General features: G+C 39.4%; 1 protein-coding gene across 2 annotated transcripts in view; it reads right to left on the bottom strand.

Annotated features, from left to right (window-relative positions):
• Positions 1 to 3,807: 3,807 nt before the first annotated feature.
• The window catches only part of LOC134534836 (ninjurin-2-like), a 63,184-nt gene continuing 44,967 nt past the window's right edge, over positions 3,808 to 22,024 (bottom strand). The window contains exons 3-4 of one of the 2 annotated variants that reach the window (XM_063373462.1): positions 17,786 to 18,020; positions 7,147 to 7,229 (exon numbers count right to left, since the gene is read on the bottom strand). In XM_063373462.1, the coding sequence (XP_063229532.1) occupies positions 17,814 to 18,020 (207 nt within the window). In that variant the 3' untranslated portion in view covers positions 7,147 to 7,229; positions 17,786 to 17,813. Of the gene's footprint in view, positions 7,230 to 17,785; positions 18,021 to 22,024 lie in introns of both variants that reach the window. The other variant, XM_063373461.1, reaches the window with a different exon arrangement.

Raw genomic sequence — 22,024 nt, 5'->3', positions numbered from 1 at the left:
CAATTTTGGTTTCGGGATATTGTGAGAATTATTGAATAATCTTTACCTGACCAAGGGATAACACTGTGCATTTGTTTAAACACGACCAGAACTCAACGTCGCAGTAAGTATTCGTTGAATTAACAGCTATAGCAGTCGACTGTCAGGGGGCAATGATTTGAGTTCAGTTCAAGGTGTGTATAACAAGTAATAATCCAATAAATTTAGCTTTATACTCCACTAAAAAAAAATAATTATAATTTTGCACCATATGAATTTCTGTGTAAGTATGTGACCAACAGGTAACTGTGGACAGCAAATGGAAGTACACATTTTAAGACATACCTTACCAAAAAAAAAAAGGCCAGAAATCTGTAAATCGTACACATTTTGCTTGCAATATAACTGCATGGTGTTAAACATTTTTGTTAGTAGATTATTTTACCGATAAAATAAGTGGTACCCCATTACCAAGAGTCAAGAAAGTACAACAACGAAATAAGCTTTTGATTGGCCCACAGCTACAGCCAATCAGTGAACACGATTCTTCCTAACGAGTTCCTTTTAGTGCCATGAAACAAACAGCTGCTCTTGCGTCAGACAAGGATGTATAACGGAAAGAGGGGATCTAAGAGCCACAGGGTGCTGACTGGCGGGTGAATGAGTGGTGAGTTTAGTCATCCATAACCAGGGGCTGGATAGAAAAAAAAAGAAAAAAAATTAAATTGTCCAAATTCCAAAACCTCACCACATAGTAGACCCGTCCAACTCTTCATCAAGACTATCCTGTCTCCTGTATTCTCTTACGTTGCATGTCAGTTCCCAGGGGTTTCCCTGTATATATATATATATATTCAGGTTTTATCTGGACCAAACTGAACACAGATTTAATCTAGTTTTAAGATAGAGCAGTTAGTCATGGCGCCAATCGCTGCCATGGCTAGCCAATGTGACCCTGTTAGGTTTTGGGTACAAAATGTTCTTTCCAAACATATCACCTCTGTACAAGAAATGATGCATTTAGGTATAAATAAACAGTAAAGCATTAAAAAAATCAATTAAAAAATTGAAACAGTTTAGTAACTAGGTAGCAGTTTATCCTAACCCTAACCCACAGATGGCAGCTCGAAACAAAGGAAAATTTTAAACTATTAGAAATTAAAGAGGAAAATATTAGAAGAAATCCTAAACCCTGGCTTGCACCTGATTTTCGACCAGGAATTTTATTAAAATACTGTCATTCTTGTTAAAATTCATTACACATTTAATACTTTAAAGTTTCCGCACACGCTAGAGGTTATACTTATATTACATTTGACACATCAATCTGAAACATTTTAAAACACGTTTTATAACACTAAGTATATGTTTGTATATTTGTTTTTGCTCAAACGACTGAAATAAGTAAGTAAAAACTACTACAAACAAACCTTAACATTATTGATTTGATTAAACATTTTTAGTGTATAGTAATGTTATTGAAAAAGCAAAAATAATATTTCAGTGACGAGATTTGAACCCTGACCCTGAAGGTAAACAAACGCCCGAGCGCCCGCCTTACCGCCGTGCCACCGAACCTGTTCTCAAATATTTAGAAGAATTGTAGATCCATTGTTCGGAGGTATTTTAAAACTTCAGATTACTTCTTACTATTACTATTGTAGTTTACCAAATATATTCCAGGGTAGTTTCACTATCATAAAGATTCATTTGGTACACCAATACGATTGGTATGTCCCCTAATGTTTACGAAAGTGTTTATAAACGGGTTTATGTTGCTATACTTGGGTGCGCCATTTTTGTCATATTTCCGTTCCATTTGCACGAAATTATTCCTATCAAATGCTGTATATCGAGAGCTAAGATGTTTACACATTACGTATCTATAGGCATTAATGGACAAAGGAAGGCTCTAATTATTGTTGTTAGCACGCAAATTTAACGTGCTGGTTAAGACCTTACGATTTTAATTCAGGTTTCATGATTTCATACTATAAACATGTCCCTAGTATTTATGCCTCATACAATAGCGATAACACCGGAATTATATCGTTAGCATTTATAAAACTGACCCGAGCACAATTGACCAAGAAAGAAAATCAACATTTTTTAAGATCATTTAGCAAATTCATAGTACAAAATTAAGTTCTAGGTTGGATTTAAAAAGTGTTTTTAAAGGGTTTATTTTTGGAAGTCTCCCGAGGAAGGTTTCTGAAACCACCTTTTTTTCTAGGGGCTTTTCCACTTTTCCACTGTTCGTGTGGATGGGGAAGGAAGTTTCCTGCTATCAAAGAAGTAATCTAGGCAGACACACAGGGGATGTATTACCCCTGAGAAGAAGCCGCACGCACAACACGTGAACGCAAACCTGCAAAGCAGCGAGCAGTCTAAACGGGGCAGTTTTTATTTCTGAAATATTTTGACAAAGTAAGTTCGTGTCTTTGCTCCTGATTTAAAATAAATGTATGACATAACTATGGATAATTGTTTAAAAAAATGTTTTATAATTTTAATCTATTTATGGATTTGAGAAACTTTAAGACTAATTTATCTCACCCCTAGCATGAACTAAAAATATGTGATCGTGCAATATACCGTAATAAAGTGACAGCATGTGGCCTTTGTAGAAAAAACAACGTTATTTTCAATATATCGTTCAAAAATCAAAACAAAAATAATTTTTCCAAAAATCGCAGAAACCTGTGTTTATCAAGGTTTTGTGAAAAAAAATACATATTTATTTCATGAATGGTATTATACAAATAAAGAGTTTTATGATAAATTTTACATTTAAAATTGTATATAACACAATTTAATTCTCTCATTTTAGCTAGGTGTGAAAAATAACTTATTTTAAGGTACTGAGAAACATTAAATAAACAATTATTGAAATGATTAAACAATTTAATAGCTATCAATTGTATATATATATATATCTTTGATCGAACTTAGGGAACTGACCCCTTTGAACAGCCACGCAAAATCAGTATCGACATTAAATTTCGGTGACGTCACATTTCAAATATTGTCATTTGACACTGAAACAAACATTTGTAAAAATATAGTTCCATTCAACCCTATTAGGGAGCTTTAAAAAAGGTTCAGAACTATTAAAGGATTTTGTTTTAAGAGATATATTTCTTATTTTATCATGACATTAATAACATTTAAAAATATAATAAAACCATATATCACTTAGGCCTGTGTATATGATTTAAAACAAAGGCATACTTTAAGTAAAAGGATAAACAGAAAATAAAGATGCTGTTTTGTTGTGTAAAGTAATGTAGATGTTTATTGTAATAATTAGCTTATTTAATTAACTTCGTAGTTACTTGTGGGTATGCATCCCTCATTTTTTAATTTTACACCATGACAAAATACAGTTTATTATTTTTATTTATAACTTAATGTTTACGTAATGGACGATCTCAGGAAAGTTCCTTGAAATGTATTTTCAGTGTAGCTTTCAGCTAAATGCAAATAGCCAACGAGCAAATTATTTTTATATTAGAAAAGACTTTTTATAAATAAATGTTTATACATATTTCTTAGCAGTAGTAAAACTAAATGAATTCAACGTTACGTTGCTACGAAAATACTTTTTTCTCTATTCTTAATATTTATGGTAAACGTGAAGATGCAGAGTTGTTCTCATTTGTTTAAAGCATTATGTTGCTTACTGTAACTCGTGTCCAAATAATTGTTTGAAAAAAACATACAAACTACTATTCCATGTAGTTATTCGGGAATTTCGCTGTGCGACTTATTGGCAGTAATTAACTCTGGGAAACAAAAGGTATATAACGAAAATCACAAAACCAGGCCAAGTTAACTCCATTAGTGTTTATTTACATGATTCATACAAAAATTACAAGTCAAAATCTAAAATTTTGTTTTAAAAATCTTACAATTGTGTTTTATACCGGTAAGCCACTTTGGAAAAAAAAAGCGTGCTTAATTGTAATTGTGATACACCAAAATTTAGTAAGTTTTGTTACTCGATCACTTGACAGTGTTACAGGTAAATAAACTTAAAAATTTTCCGCTTAGTATCATTTGAACCATGCTTTGACCTATTGATGTTGCTTCAGTGTGTATATCTCTGGTATAAATTTATGTTGGAACAATTTAGGTTTACAATTTGTAGATGTTTCTTGATCAATGTTCACTGCATGTAAAAAATTGTTACTTACCTATATGAATTTTTCTTCACCCTAATGTGTTGGATCTCTGGGAAGACAGAATTATATTGCAGCCAACAATTGGTCAAACGTAAATAAAAAAAAACTTATTTTATTATATTCAAAAGTCATTCAATGCCTCCAAAACTCACATTCAAGACAAAAGCAGTGTGTGAGGTCAAAGGTGAAATAAATTATTCTTGAAACTATACTAAAACAGTTCGTTATATAAATATTACTAGACAATTAAATTTCAAAATAACAATTATGAATTACTTATAGTTATTTATACATGGGTAGCCTGCATGTATTTATAATTATATCGTCAACAACCTATTTATGAGGTTTAGTACCTTAATGGTAATTCAGTTGAATGTAATAGTTTCTACCTCACAGTACTGAATCGTGATGTAGATCAAAACAATTGAAATGTATCTGTATGGCTGTTGCCAGAGTAAAAATATAGAATACCGTTCGAGAACATTAATGAATCAAATAAAATAATTGTTAAAACAGAATTTATTCATTTTAATAATATATATTTTTTTAATTTTAAACGTTATGTTACTATGATTTCAGTGTAAATTTATCTATTGGACGGCACAAGTCAGGAGGTTTTTCACATTGTATTTTTAGAACATGGCACGCTACTTAAACTTATAATAATTAATAAATAGTATTCAACTATTTCCCATTATTAAAATCCATCCTCAAAAATACTGAAGCGTTGATACCATTATATACGTAAGCGCACTTACAAATTAAGGCACCATAAGCGAACAAATAATAAATAACCTTACTCTTAAATTACGAAATGTTACAAATAACTTTAAAAATAGTACTTCGTATATTCGATTTGCATACATTATTTAAATTGCTCACATTAACTAAACTAGTTTTTATAAATAAAACCAAATATTGTAGAATGTAAACCGTGTAGTGAGTTTTTGCAATTACATCACCAAATCCATAATACAATTCTACGTTTTCTAAGAGAAAAATTCTTTATAACAAATACAGTAAGAGTAAGTACACAAATAATTTTATAAACAAGTAAATAAAAATAATTTTATCTCTGAATAGCTTTTTCTAACATTGTTTACGTTATTTGTATCTACATTTTTTGGTTTCTTAAGTTTATAACATGATTTTTTTTAAGCTAGCTATAAACACCAGCTAGTTGCTACTAGCCATGTACACATAGCACTTACTACTCATGAAACACATATGAAAGCAAATCAGCTAGTCGACGAGTATTGTCAATTTAATCTGGATGATGATTCAAGTGTGTAGTCTTGCTATACTTTAACAGTCCAACATAAAGATATTATCCCTACATCGTATACATATGCTTTAAGTGACACTGGACATGTTATACTTGTGCGTCGGAGCAAAGAAATGAGAAGTTTTTAATAGCCTAATTTTTTTTTTCCAGGTAAAATCACTATACACACACTAAACTTCCTTTATCAGAAGAGATGGTGAGATTATATTCTATACAATTTCCTATTAAATAAATGCAAGAAAGTTAATTTTGCTGCTCCAGGTCATGCATGTCCCAATATTAGACTCATAAATGGATTCTAACATTGGATGCTTTTAAAACACATGCAGAAAAATAGAGCAATGTCTATCGAACTTTAATTTTTCTGTTATTTTTAATCTTCTGTAATTTGAAAATTTTGTAAAATTCAATTTTTTTTCTTCAGATTTTTATCCCAAAGTTTAAGTTATTTGTTAGATATTAAAAGGTCTTAAAACTAATTTCGATGCAGATGGTTTGTTCTGCTTCAACAAGATTATTAAACTGTCACTTATAAAGATACTAACAAATATTTAGGTCTGCTGGCTTTGGGTTTTCAAATTAGTTCTGTAAACCTACTTCATGACCACATACGTAATTATCTTGCACTGAGTACTATACAATTTTTATATAAATATAATGCATTTAGGAACTTTTATACTTCATAGCTAGTATTCAATAAGTTTACAATACTGGCGAATCTTCCTTTGTTTACGAATTTTAGTAAAGTAAACTCTGCATATATATATGCATATATATTAATTTACAATAGATCCTGATTTATCATTAACAAATGGAGATCTATAAAGTCTGGATTCTCAAAATAAGCAAGGGATTCAAAATTTAATGTTTTAGGTAGATTGGAAAGATCTGTGTTTCAATATACCCTCAAGAAATATGCGTGTGTCTGGCAGTTAATAAACAATAATTTGGAAAATACTTCTGAAAACTTAGTTGTTATTCAAATAAAGTCATAAAGCTTCTTAGACCAGAATTTTCATGCGATAGTTACGCAATCAAACGAAGTGAACTATTGCTCTTATAGGCCAAGTATCCAATATTATTCCATCGCTCACTACGAATATTTTCAGTATTTTTCCTACCAGTTCAGAAAAGTATTTGATTCGTCAAAATTAACGTTGGCTGAAAGTATAACGGTCTCTCTGAAGGTTTTACATAACCTAAATAACATTAAAATAATTTAAAACGTGTGATTTACAATTATAAACTACTTTTAGTTTCACAAACAACTATGTATATAAAAATAAGCTGAACTGTATTATTGCCTGAGAAAAGCGTTGAAAAATAAAAACAAGATGTGGCTGGCGTTAAGAGGAAGTGTTTATGATTCAAAATATATATTTTATGGTATTTTTTTCCTTTGAGGTTGTGTTATGTTGTCGAGAGTGTCTGTGTTAAGATGACAGATCCACCATCACATTGTAACGTCCGCGCAGTCAGAGTGTCTCGAGTTCCTCCCGCGTGCACGACTCCGTGCGGCGGAGACTTGAAGGTACGAGTAGGAGAGTAACTCAGGCGGCCAGCGCGCCCCTCGGCGTGGTCGTGGTCGCGTTGAAGAGACCGCTGCCCGGGCCCGCGCCCGACTGGCGCATGTCGAAGGCACTGATCACGACGTTGATGGCCGTGGTGATGATGTTGAGCGCCAGCACCACGTTGTTCCACGCGTTCGCGACCCTCTGGTGAGGCTGCTTGTTGATGTTGAAGGCTGAGCCGAGGGTGACGTTGATGATGCCTATCACCACCTGCCCGCCAGCACAACAAAGAAGCGGAAACTGAGAGTAACGTGCAAAAAAAAAAAAAGGAAGAGAGAAAAAAAAAAGAATAAAGCAAAAAAAAATCAAAATTGGCTGGAACACCTTAGATGATAATCAGCTGCAAAAGAACAAAAATAAATCTCTTTCTGGAAAAAATAAATAAAGATTAAAAAAAGCAAAACAAATAATCACAAAACAATGGAAAACAAACATAAGTTACGTGCGACAAGCTAAAAAAAACACAAATAAAAACAAATTTTAACCCTGAAGAAAACATAATCACCACGAAAATGTGAAACATACGACTGGGGTATGAGTTCGTTCAGATTTCTCCGTCACGTGCATTCTAAGGCATCAAATTGCAAAAATACTTCTAGCAAACACGAGTAATGAATGGGTATTGCACCAATGAAACGTCGCAATTCTGGCTTTATTGTCTGCTTTGCTCGTGTGATAAAAATAACTAAGAAAGAAACAGCTCTGAAATGGCATGATCGTTCCAATAGCATTTTAAAATTGTTTGGGCTTGTGTATTGGTCCTGGAAGTTGGTAAATGACATTAGTAGAGACCTGCAAAATTCGCGGTTTCGATTTCCTTCGGGATAGATTGCACATACCCCTGTACACCCGGGCAAATAACGCAAGTTCATTGGCTGCCGACTTGTAAGTCGTCTCAGCTGGTTTGTCTGTGATTCTTTGGTTGAGGGTTTATAACTGGTTGATATTCGTCCGGATGAACAGTAAGCCGATAGCAAAATCATCTAATAGGTATGTGTGTTTGAACTCTAGCCTATCACCGAATGAATCCGCGAATTTTGCAGGTCTCTAGACATTAGCTTTTTTTTAGGAAATTTCTTTTGTGGTAGATGGCAGTTTGTGGTTGTTGCTGAGTGGTAATTCGCTCCACGCATGTGGACGCGAGGGCAGAGACGGCGCACGAGTCCTGCCGCGGGTTCACCGAGGGACCGCCGTCGACCCATTGGGGACCGCCGCGGGGGGGAGCAGCAGCTCCACGTCGCGGACGGGCACGGCCGGGTCCAGCCCGAAGCTCATCTTGATGACGTCCGACACCATGGCGCCCATGACGCAGGCCAGCAGGCAGTGGTTCACGACGGCCGCCGCGTACTGCTGCCCCGGGTGGTTGAGGTTCATCAGCGTCAGCGACAGCGACAGCACGGCGGCCGACATCTGCGGAGGGGGGAACACGAGAGGGGTGTGTCCACGCGAGACACGGATCCGGGGTCCAAATCTCAAGGGGAGTCCTTCAGAGGCGACTCCTTTCCTAGATATTCTGGTGTACTGTTCCACAGGTCACTGCCGGCTGTGTGTTTTAACCTGAACGCTGTGCACCCCTCTAGAGGACATATTTTTCTAAATAAAATATTAAAGACCAACGCAACAGTTCCACTGATTTGAATGACACAATTTCTCTCTTCTTGTTATCCCCTCGGATCCGTGCCTTAATTCGTCACACATGGCCGGCAAACGCCCTCGCACTCTGCATCAGCCCACTAGATCCGGAAACATCCGAGCCGTGATGTCAGCCAGAGAGAAGATGACGACGCCGCATTATGTCAGTCAGAGCGATGTCGTCACTAGAAAAAAACTGCTAACTCAACGAGGATTGCAAGGCATCCCGCGAGATCACTTGAGTCAACGCGAGAATCACCTCCGTATCTGAGAAGCGGATATTCGATATTCAAAATGCTACACTGGATTGTAAATTTTATTTAATACAATCATCCAGTGATTTTTACTTACTTCGAAATGAGAATGATACCGAGTTCTGGGCTCCAAACATCAAACAAACCCTTGCACAAGACAGGTTTAGCAGCTGTTCAACTTACAGTCGTAGAAACCATGGTGAAACTCTAGGTTTTTTTTTTAAATGGCGATGACCATTTTCATGTGAACTAGCCCATCTCACCTTATGGGTGAAAATGAAATTAAAAGCGTACATTGGTGGTTCTGCACGAGATCTGAGAGTGATTGCCTTTCATCTAAATTTTGAGTTTGCCGTAAATCATCTGCAAGCGGCTCACGGGTCTCGGACCCAAGAGAAGGCGCGATCTTCTTGAGTGCCCGTCAGGTACGGAGGCGCGGACTGGGGTGGGGGGAGGGAGAGAGAGAGAGAGAGAGAGAGAGAGAGAGCTACTCCTGTGCCCCCGAGTCAGACTTCGGCATCTCCTGCGAGACGAGTCGCAGGGGCTGGCTCGAGTGCTCCATGCCGAAGCCGGAGATGATGACGTTGATCAGGGATATGGCGAACACCATGACGAGGGACACGTCGTTGAGGATGACGGCGGAACGCTGGTCCACCTGCCGGTTGATGTTGAGGCCGCCGATCACCAGGAAGATGATTCCGACCCCGACCTGCCGGGACAGGCCGCACACCAGACTAGAGACCGGAAAAATTCGCGGATTCATTTCACGATATGATAGAATCCAAACAACTGTACCTTTATATTGCTTCTCTGATTGGCTCACAGTTTATCTGAAGGACTTTCAGGAAATGAAAAACCTTTAAGCAAAAAAGTATCGAATCGCAAGCGTCCCAGTTGACACATGTCACGAGTCGGTAACCAATGAGCAGGTGGCATTTGCCTGAGTATGTAGGGGATTGTGGAGTCTATCCTAGAGGTCATCCAAAGCGCGAAATTTTCCAGTCTCTAGCCATTGGCCACAGGACGCGACACACACAGTGCGATCAAGCTGCGCATTCAACTGATTTGCGGCTCCGACACAGAACGGGGTTATTTTCCAACGTAAATGTTGAAAATGTGTGCCGAGGTGTACGCGGCTGACTCGCTGCTGTGGTTACAAAATCTCATAATTTCATCACATCTCCAGGCACTTGCAAAATCCATGTTAATGTTTGGAGATCGGCTAGAATGTACATTATTGTAACCTTATGATGGCATTTTCGTTGATTCATGGGTACGAGCCGGAAAAATTCGCGGATTAATTTCGCGATAGGATAAAATTCAAATATAAACTAATTTCTCTATTGGCAGACAGTTTATATGGAATGCTCCTGGCCAAGGAGAAACCCTCAACTAAAGAACTACCGAATCACAGGCTACTCAGTTGAGACGTCTCGCCAGTCGGCAGCCAATGAACAGGTGACATTTTCCCCAATATACACGTGACTGTGGAGTCTTAGAGTGAATTTAATACGAAAATGTTTCAGGTCCCTATTCATTGGTAATTTTGACACGCCCCGAATAATAAGAAACCGACAAGAAGATGCCTTGATTTACATGATTCAATCATATATAGTATAGGCAGAAGGTAAAATGGGGTAACAGCCATTGAACAAAAGCCATTTGACTCACTTATGTATAGGTGTGTGTGTAGTGGAGTACCAGAAAATTACGCAAAGTTTGCAAGTCTCTAGTAATGTCAGAAGAGTGAAGTAACCAAAATGGTGCGTGATATTGATTTTCTTTCATTCATCTTTGGGAATCATTTACATTTTTTTTGACGTGACGTCTAATAAATCGATGAACGCCAGCTGCACGCACGAAAAAGTGTCCCGTTACGCACATTGTCCCGTTACGCTCATTGTACGCTTGCGCCGCATCTATCTCTCTTCCACAAAAATTGGAACAACCATCGATTTGACTTTTTCGAGGCACATTAAACTTGAAACACTTCCATTCGTTTCCTACTTTTCCTATCATCGTCCTATCCTTAACAGAATAACACAGATTGGAAGAAGTTAAATAGCGAACATTTATAAAAGTTATAGTTAAAATAATCTCTTCGTTAAAGTAATAAACATATTTGAATTAATGAGTGCAAATGAAAGTAAATTTATAAATTAAATTGTAGATTTCATTTCACTCCTTCTTTGTATCCATACAAAATAGTGATAATTCAATAAAAATGATTCAATTTTATTCATAAAAGATGCAATAATTTCATCAATGTTTTTTATGACGTTGTCACGTTAAACTATCGTCCGTAAACCGACTTTACAGACAACTAATTTTTTTTTTTTTTTTACTTGTTTGTACTTTCGCAACAGCTGAACGTCGGCATGTTTCAGCGTGTTGCATACGAGTCGACACGCCCGGTCAGTTCTCGCGACGGAAGAGTGCCCTCGGGGCGGTGTTGCGCATGCGCGACCCTGACGAACGCTGCGCCTCCTTGGGGAGGGGGAAACTCGCCCAGTCACCGTTCCGGTCTGTTCGCGCCGGCGTGCCTTGCTTTCCAGTCCCGTCGCAGGTGCAATAGCGCCGCGGTGCTTTACGCCAGACGTGCAAGGCACCTGATCCGCAGGGCGATGCGATTTTCAGTGAAGGAAAAAAGAAAAATCTGGATTTCGCTAACTGCATGAGGCAATTGGTGACCGACCGTCTGCAAGAGACGCCATTGCCGCATTGTCGCCGAGCCATCCGAACCGCGTCTGCTTCCCATGCTTCGGTGGCTGTGACTCGTGTACCAATCAGAAAACATGCACCCTGAAAGAAACATAACCAATCAGTAGAGACCTGTAAAATTCGCGGATTCATTTCGCCATAGGATAGAGTACAAACACTTTTGCTTCAGTGATTGGGCCACAGTTTATCTGAAGGACTCTGGGCCAATGAAAAATCTTTAACAGAAGAATTAGCGAATCACGATCATTCCAGTCAACAGGTGTTACCAGTCGGTAACCAATCAACAGATGTAATTTGCACAAGTGCGTAGATTATCATGGAGTCTATCCTTTAGAGATTTGAAATCGCGAATTTTACAGGCCTCTACCATTCAGGAAACACAGGCGACACTGCAGTGTTTTAACACTCGGACAGTCTCAAAATTCTTTTCGTTTGACAATTGTCACCAAAAATAAATAAATTTTCAGTTGAGTATGACGAGTGTAGTAGTGGTACGTACGCTTGTAACTAACAGAGAGATATGGCAACATAACCTCATTTAATTAATTTACCGGTAAGGCCGGGTTCATAAACTACGTAATAAACGAAATTACGAAAGAAACGCAACACGCAAAAAGTTCAATAACGACGTTTTCAAAAAGTATCACTATTTTATAAAAAAAAACGCAACACACCTAAACGCAACGTTTGAAGTGAAGGGTTCCGAAAACCTTTTTTAATACGCAGACGTTTTGTGCATAGAAGCCCACGATTATGTTGTTTTTACACGCATGAAGTTTTCACTTGTTGAACTTTCGCACAGTGAAAGAAAATAACACTTTACAATCAAACTATTGACAATTACATCCCCCCCCCCCTCCAACAAAAGAAGCCGTGGGAGTAATTTCTATTTATTCTGTGTTTAATAAACTACCATGGATTTTCTTGCATTGGCTGCATATGTTGTTTTATTGCTTCGATACTTTCCTTGCGTAGTTCATAAACACTGCCTAACATTTATTATTGATTAGTTGAAAAAAAATTATGATTCTAGTTTGTTTCTGTATTTTATTTTATTTTAAATATTAGAGGAAGAACTAAACCACAGCATCATTTTTAAGATAATTACTAGTAGGTACACGTGTAACATACCTAAAATGTGAGCTAGATAGAGAATTAGTAGTAAACAAGTGTTACCTTCTAGATTGTAAGCTACAGTGGTCAATAACCCGGGTTATTTTAGGAGCCTATATATCACTTTTAGCTTGTGAAAATTTGCTTGTTACAAGTTAATACGAATTTTTTTGTGAAGCAGATGTCACTGGATATTTTAACTAAACTGGTGCAATTGGAGTTTCTTGTTACAAACGTGTACTATTGTGAAATGAATAGGGACCTGAAAAATTCGCCCTTTCGATGACCTTCAGGATAGTCTACAGTGTTATTGGCTGCTGACTTGGGAGTCGTCTCTCGTCTGGTTTTCCTGTGATTCGACACTTCTTTGGTCGAGGGTTTCTCATTGACCCAGAGTCGTCCAGATGAACCACAATAGCAATGAGCAGATAACAAAATCAGCTTAAATGTATATGTACTGTAACTGAATTTCAGACTATCGCGAAATGAATCAGCGACTTTTTTTCCCGGTCTCTGAGCAAGTATTTTTTCGCGAAAAGATTCTCCGAGGCCAGCTGCATGCTTCGTCACTGGCAAAGAGACCTTCAAAATACTCTTTTATTTTCTGGTCCCAGGACGAACTCTGCGCACGCTAGTATACCAATGTTCGTAGCTGCTGCCGTGTTTTTTTTTTTTATTTTTCGGTCGGATTGCGTGCGATTGGATCAGTTTAATTTTGTAATGTTACCATTGGTTCTTCGAACTTTTGGTTTGTGTGATTAAAAAAAAGTGAATTTATGCAGTTATTTGACATACACAAATGCAGTTTTGCAATGTTTGTCAAGGAAAAAAATTCCGAAAATCGAAAATAAATAAAAATATGAAAATAAAAAAATTATAAAAATCAAGACTGAATCAGCTGATGTCGTACAAACAAAACCAACGATGAAACTAAACAAGTGTTATGGACAACACAACGATGACAGCACGGGCAAAAAATGTTCCCATATGAATATCAGGCAGCACAAGAATTCCGTTGAAGGAACTTAGTCATGAAATAATAATGATGATAATAATCATATAACAACACAGACGAACACAGTGGGCTAACAACGACGAGACATATTAAATGCAGGCAGACAACAAACCTAGACAATACAGCAAACATATAAACACAGTTTTTAAGATAAACAATGCATGAATCATTTAAAGAACGTAAAAAAGTCACCCTTTCTGAGGTATAACTAGGGAACGGAAAAATTCGCGGTTTCATTTCGTGGTAAAATAAAATTCAAATGTGCATGCCTCTAAGCTGATGCCGCTTTTGGCACACAGTTTGTAAGAAATAATATTGGGTCCCCGGCCAATGAGAAAACTTCAACAAAAAAATTACAGAATCGCAGGCTACCAAGCTGAGACATCTCAGCAGTGGGCAGTCAATGAACAGGTGACATACAGAGAACTACGGAGTCTATCGAGGAGGTCACTGAAAACGCGAAATTTTTCATTCCCTAGGTATAACTAGGGGCATGACGATTTCGCGAAACGATTTCGGGGCTAAATGAAAGTTTAAACACTATAGCATCGTCTGTGTTTCATGATTGGGTGAGTTTCTTCCAGGTACATATCGATAGTAACAACACCAATCACGGTGATTCAGTGCGGAAGCAAACGCGTCCTGAGTGGCTCGGTCAAATAAGGCAACGACTTCTCTCACAGACGGCCACCAATCACAAGGAAGAAACCACAGGCGCGGGTATACCTTGTTGCAGTCTAATATGTGTTCAGATCTTTTCGCGAAATCTGTATGCCCCTGATGATGGGTAGTGACCGGAAAAATTCGCGGATTAATTTCGCAATAGGTTAATATTCAAATACATAAAACTGTGCGATATTTCTGCTACTGGCTGACGGTTTATCAGGTGGACTCTGTCCCTACGAGAGACGCTCAGCCAAAGAAGAATCGAATCGCGAGGAACACAGTTGAGACGTCTCACAAGTCAGCAGCCAATTAAAAGGTGACATTTGATCTAGTATGCATAGGACAATTGAGTTTATCCTAGAGGTCACTGAAACTGCGAATTTTTCCGGTCCCTAAGTATAACCGATGAAGATACGACAGAAAGTCACACGACCGTATATGCAGATCTTGCTAAATATGACACGATGGTTTAAGCAGTATTTCAATAGTTCAAACATTTGGAACATCACAGTTGGCCTCTGAAGTGAGGTCCGCACCGACTTCGTAGGTGCGTCGCAATTTTTAATTTATTCTAGGGGGTTGAAAAATTAAAATTAAAAAAATTCAAATTTTCCTATCGGTTTCGGGCAGAGTTCTACGAATCGACCAAATTTAAAGTTTATAGCTGGGGCAATACTTATTTCGCGAATAGATTCATAGATTTGCTGGAAGTTTAAAACACTGTAGCATCGTCTGTGTTTCACGATTGGGTGGGTTACTTTCAGTTGCATCTCTACTGTTACAACACCAATCACAGTAATTCAGTGCGGAAGCAAACTCGTCCTGAGTGGCTCGGTCAAATAAGGCAACGACTTCTCTCGCAGACGGCCGCCAATCACAAGGAAGAATCCACTAGTGCGGGTGTACCTTGTTGCAGTCTAATAGGCGTTCAGGTTTTTTTCGCGGAAAATGCCTGCCACCTAGTCATTAGAGCAAAAGCAACTTAAAAGTATAAGTATTTGAATTTTAGCTTGTCGCGAAATTAATCCGCGAATTTTTCCAGTCACTACACATTTTCCCAATTAGCTTTTCTTCTAACCATCTTGAAATGGCAATATTTGCGCTGATGTGTACATCTGGACAGTGTGAGTAAAATTAAGTTTGATTCAAATTATCCAAATTTTCGTTAAAATTATTTTGGTAAAACTATTTAATTTAAAACTTTCCCTCCCTCCTTTCCACTCTTTTCACTCGGATACCTTACAACCAGATGGCCTTAGAACTGTCATAGAATACAGAAGTGGCGTCTGTATTCCGTGTAAACCAAGAATTTTAAAAAAAATCTATAGCTATTTTTCTATAAATTTTTGAATAAAAAAACCGAGTTATGCCGATTACAATGTAAGTTATATATATGTATATATACGTATATATATATATACACACACATATATGGTGAGTATGAATTCAACCGAAAAAACGTCGTCTGCAGGGTCAGCAAGACAAAATATGTTGAAAACATTTACACGACTTATGGTCTATAGTTAGAGAACTAAAAAATTCGCGGGTTCATTTCGCGTTATGCTAAAATTCAAATAATTATACCTTAGTGCTGCTTCTGTCATTGGTTCTCTGTTAATCTGGAGGACTGAGGGCCAATTAGAGACCCTCACTCATAGAAGTGTCGAATCACAGGCCACCCAGTCGAGACGACTCACAAGTCAACAGCCAATGAACAGTTGGCATTTGCCAGAGTGTGTAGAGGATATTGGAGTCCATCCTGGAGGTCATATTGAACCCGCGAATTTTTCCGGTCTTTATCTATAGTGCCTCCCGAGGTAACACCTTTATTTCCCACATATTTTTTTTTTGAAGTATTACTACCTCCAATTATTTCACTCAAATAATTTTCCGGCAGCTACAAAAAATATCGATGTTGTTGTGGGAGTTGATTAAATTAAACAAAAAAAAATATATTTCTTTATAATTTACAATAAACGTTGTTTGGATCCAAATTCAAAGACGTATGCCAGCCTTTGGATTCACTACATTAGTGTTCCAACCGACATGTGGTCGGCATCCTCCACCAGTCCTCCCAAACATGCGCCCTTTAAGGGTAGAATGGGAGTCTGCTTACAGATCCTTTTGTTTACATTCTAGAGCAAGAAATATTAAGACAGAGCTGTCAAGGTATTTACCCCCCCCCCCCCCCTTTTCCATTTTGATCAGGATTCAGCTGACCAGACAGGTTGGCTGTGTCATTTGCCCTAAGACATTGTCAGCACTGCCTACTCCGATTTCCTCCAACCTGGGAAGCACTACAGATTGTTCCGACCTGCGGCCGGCATTCTCACGGTCCCCTCCCACATGTGCGCCCTATCAGTAGAGACCGGAAAAATTCGCCGATTCTTTCAGCGATAGGCTAAAATTCAAATAAATATACCTTTTAGATGATTTTGCTATTGGCTTACTGTCAATCTGGACAAATCTCAACCAATTATAAACAATCAACCAAAGAAGGATCGAATCACAGACAAACCAGCTGAGACGACTTACAGGTCAGCAGCCAATGAACTTGCGTTATTTGCCCGAGTGTACAGGGGAATGTGCATTGAAACCGCGAATTTTTCCGGTCCCTACCTATCAGGATAGAGTGGGGAAAATTCCAGTTAGTTTTACATTCCAGAGCTATATAAACTAAACAGAACTGCTGGGGATCAGGAAGGTATGAGAGCTTTGGCAATGACCAGCGACTGGGGCTGGGAAGCACCACGGACCGCAAGTAGCACATGCTTACAGACCCGAAAAATTCGCGGGTTCATTTCGTGTTATGCTAAAATTCAAATAATTATACCTTAGTGCTGATTCTGTCATTGGTTCACTGTTAATCTGGAGGACTGAGGGCCCAATTAGAGACCCCTCGCTCAAAGAAGTGTCGAATCACAGGCCACACCCAGTCGAGACGACTCACAAGTCAGCAAGCAGCCAACGAACAGTCGGCATTTGCCCGAGAGTGCGTAGAGGATATTGGAGTCCATCCCTGGAGGTCATTGAACCCGCGAATTTTCCGGGTCTCTACACATGCTTCATCGCTAGGGATTGGAAAAATTCGCGGATTCAATGACCTCTAGGACAGCCTCCATTATCCTCTGCATTTCTCAAGTAAACGCGCGTTTTCATTGGGTACTAAATTGTGAGGCGTCTCAACTGGGTAGCTTGTGATTCGACGCTTCTTTGGTCTATGGTCTCGCATCGGCCCAGAGAGCTCCAGTTAAACCGCGAGCCAATGGCAGAACCAGCAGAATTGTACACACATGTTTGAATTTCAGCCTATCGCGAAATGAACCCGCGAATTTTTTCCTGTCTCTGTTCATCGCGACGGACACCTGCGGCGCGAGAGGTTGTCCGCCCGGGCTAGTCGCCCCCGAAGATGACGGACGAGTCGACGAGCCGCCCCAGCCCCGGGTCGAAGGCGCTGATGAGCAGGTTGAGCGCGGTGACGGTGACGGAGATGCCCATGGCCGAGTAGTTGATGGCGAGCGCCGAGCCGCGGTACTCGCCCAGGTGCAGGCGGCAGTCCCTCAGCAGGTTCAGCGAGAGGAAGAGCACGCCCATGGCCACCTGCGCACCACAGCTGCGCACTCGACCCGCGCGGCGCCTCCGCTTCTGTTCCACCTTACAACAACTACGTCCCTGGAACTGTGGCTTCGTTCGTGTACCCTTGGACAACACCCGGTGTTTCTTTCTACGTTGTAGAAACGTTTCGATGTAATTTTCCTGCAGCATTACAAAAAATTTCATCACTGAAACTTTGGTGTTTTGGCATTTCCGTCTTATTCCCTTCGTCACTGCTCGGAGGGGCCCAAACAGGGGGGTGACCACGTATGCATGATTACTAGGGACCGGAAAAATTCGCGGGTTTAATGACCTGTAGGATGAACTCCATAGTTCTACTTACACTCGGTCAAATGTGACCCACTCATTGGCTGCTGTCTTGTGAAACGTCCCAACGTAGCAGCCTGTGATTCGATAATGCTTCGGTTGGGTGTTTCTCATTGGCCCAGAGTCATCCAGGTGAGTTGTGAGCCAATGACAGAGGCTGCATTGAGGTATAACTATTTGTATTTTAGCCTATCGCGAAATGAACTCGCGAATTTTTCCTGTCTCTAATGATTACAATGGTAACCGGGTGAAGCCATTTTTTTTTTTATCCAGCTAATGTTGGTTGGACGCTCAAAACAGTGGATGAAGTGAAGTGTTTGCATCGTTGAAGGAAAAAAAAATTTCGAAGCCCAGGCTTTGCACCTGATTTTTGAACTGTGTTTCTCGCCATCCGCCACAGATGGCAGCACCGTGGTCACGCATTTCCGTTCCACGGCGACTTACGTTCCATCCCCGAAATTTTATCGTACCAAAGTGCTGTTATACCGAGAGCCGAAAATATTACACACAAATAGAGAAAACAACAGGTTCCCCGACACGTCAAGGTCACGCACGGGCGAACGGTCCAGATGACTTACGCAGCATCCTCGTCGCCTGGTCGAGCAGGATGCTGGCTGGAGGCCTCGCTCCGTGGCATCATAGATGCGCGTCACGAGCGAGCGAAAGGCCTGGACGCGACCTCGCTCTTTGCCGTCGCCGGCTCGGTCCGACGCGAGGAATCGCAAGGGCGCGACGCAAGCGACGCGAACTACGCGATGCAAAAAGCATATATATATATATATATATATATATATATGTAGAGACCTGCAAAATTCGCGGATTCATTTCGTGATATGCTACAATTCAAATAATTATACCTAAGCGCTGCTTCTGCAATTGGTTCTCTGTTAATCTGGAGTAATGAGGGCCAATTACATAGATAGCCTCGCTCAAAGAAGTGTCGAATCACAGACACTCTGTCGAGACGACTCACAAGTCAGCAGCCAATGAACAGGTGGCATTTGCCCGAGTGTGTAGAGTGTAGTAGAGTCTATCCTGGAGGTCATTGAATCCGCGAATTTTGCAGGTCTCTATATATGGGCATTCAGATTTCGCGAAAAGATTTCGACACCAGCTGAAAGTTAAAACACTGTAAAATCGTCTGTGTTTCGTGATTGGGTGAATTTCTCCCAGATACATATCGACTGTAACAACGCCAATCACAGTAATTCAGTGCGAAAGCAAACGCGTCCTGAATGGCTCGGTCAAATAAGACGACTTCTCTCGCATACGGACGCCAATCACAAGAAATAAACCACAGGTTCGGGTATACCTTGTTGCAGTCTATTGAGCGGTCAGATCTTTTCGCGAAAAATGCCTGCCCCTGCATATATACCCGACTGCCAAACAAAATCAAACAATAACTAGGGACTAGAAAAATTTTCGAAGTTTCGATGAACTTCAGGATAGGCTCTAAAGTCCTCTGTACACTCGAACCAATAACGCCAGATCATTGGCTGTTGACTTAGTGAGTCGTTTCAGCTGGTTTGCCTGTGATTCGATACTTCTTTGGTTGAGGGGTTTTCTCATTGGCCCAGAGTCGTCCAGTTAAAAACTGAGCCAATAGAAAAAGCAGCTTAAAGGTGTGTGTGTGTTAATTTAATCTTATCATGAAATGAAACAGCAATTTTTTCTGACATATCAATTTTGACAAGTTTTTTTAATTTTTATCGATAAATTTAATAGAGATAGGTACCAATGGTTCGGGGAAAAAAATCCTTTCACGACAACACATTAAAAAAATTGCACCGTTTAAATCGGTAAACAGTACCCTGAGAAATATGAAAATACTAATTTTACCGATCCACCAGTCCAATGATTATTCAAAAAACAAAATTTTCGCGTGTTTTTCAGTGACTTCGTCACCAGCGACATGATAATAATAGAATAAAAATATCCAATCGGAAAATCTGTCGCTAATCTCGTCACGCTGACGTCACCGCTGTGTACAACTTAAATCAATCCCAGCACCTTGGCACGGCTCAAGATTATGAGCGTCGATTCGGTCCCAGTGGTTCGGAGACCAATGTTATCTTGAGTACACTCGTGATGTGACACCATACCCTTACACCATTTCGTTCGTCTCTCGAAACAAAGTGTATCGTGGATATTTGCATTAAATTTATAAAATAAATTTATGCAATAAATTTATAAAATAAATGTGTGCTTCGATCGGAATCACCCAAAAAATAGATTTTTATAGCAGTAAATTCTAGTTTCACACGTTATAAATACAATTGTTTGGTTCAATTACAGTTAGACGCATGTTTTATTGTCCACATCATTCGTGGTAAAATGTGTAACAGAAGGCCTCAGCAATCAAATGAAGCATTTTCCGTTACATGCATCGCTTTGGCCACGATAAAAATTGTTTTTGGCAACATTACGTATCTGGTTTATGTTTAATTATGATTAACTTGCGATGAATTTTCCTTCTTGTGGTAGTTACACATGTGCACCTTATAAACATTTTGTGCTGGCAAATTCTAACGGTAATCTAGTTTACGTGACGTTACCGTACAGACTTCGCAATATGTTGACAGTTAAAAAGAAAATGTAACTATGGCATCGCCTAGCACGATTCCGTGGTATTAAACTGAGAGAATGAAACAAACAGTGAACATAATAGATTGCAACTTGGTGTAGGTAAGGCTGTGGGTTGTCGTGATGCTGATGGGTCATCGGAAAGTCCAGCCTCCTACGCCAAATAAACAAGTGACGTGTGACGTTGCTGTGATCGTGGAAGCGGCTTCCCACGTATGTACATTCCTGCCGCGACGCGTCCTTCAATCGCCTCACCAGTTCTAGTCTGTTCATTTCATTCCCCAGACTTCACTCCCGTCGGCAAATAAAATCATCCACTAGAGATTCGGGGAAAAAAACTGGCGGATTCATTCCATGATATGCTGAAATTAAAAATAAAGATCGCAGGCTTTCGCGGCCATTGTCTGAAATAGCTTGGCTTCTGGGTTGTAGCCGCGTCCAAGGCGAATACCTCACCGACGTCTCGGGTATAGTAACTCTACCCTGATGATGGTGACTGCGATGGATATTTTGCATGATACGCCGGCATACAAAATTTCTAGCGATCGGTAGAGACCTGTAAAATTCGCGGATTCATTTCGCGATAGGATAGAGTCCAAATACTTTTGACATTATTTTGCTTCAGTGATTGGGCCACAGTTTATCTGAAGGACTCTGGGCCAATGAAAATTCTTTAACAGAAGAACTAGCAAATCACGATCATCCAGTCAACAGGTGTTACGAGTCGGTAACCAATCAGCAGATGTAATTTGCACGAGTGCATAGAGGATCATGGAGTCTATCCTTTAGGGATTTGAAATCGCGATCGGAAAAAATTCGTGGACTCATTTATTGATACGCTGAAATTAAAATGATTATACTTTTGTGATGCTCCGGCTATTGGTTCAATGATAATCTAGAGTATTATGGGCCAGTTAATGACCCTCATTCAAATAAGTATAGACTCACTGCCTACCAAGTTGAGGCGCATCACAAGACGGCAACCAATGACACGGGGACATTGTCTTGAGTATGAAGGCGACGCGGACGTCCATTGAAACAACGGATTTTTCCAGTTCCTAAGATTTTTATAAAAATCATTCATAGAAATTTTACATGAT

The sequence above is a fragment of the Bacillus rossius genome, chromosome 8 (assembly GCF_032445375.1).
Source record: "Bacillus rossius redtenbacheri isolate Brsri chromosome 8, Brsri_v3, whole genome shotgun sequence".
NCBI classification, from domain to species: Eukaryota; Metazoa; Arthropoda; class Insecta; order Phasmatodea; family Bacillidae; genus Bacillus; species Bacillus rossius.
This window is presented reverse-complemented; position numbering and strand designations above follow the sequence as displayed.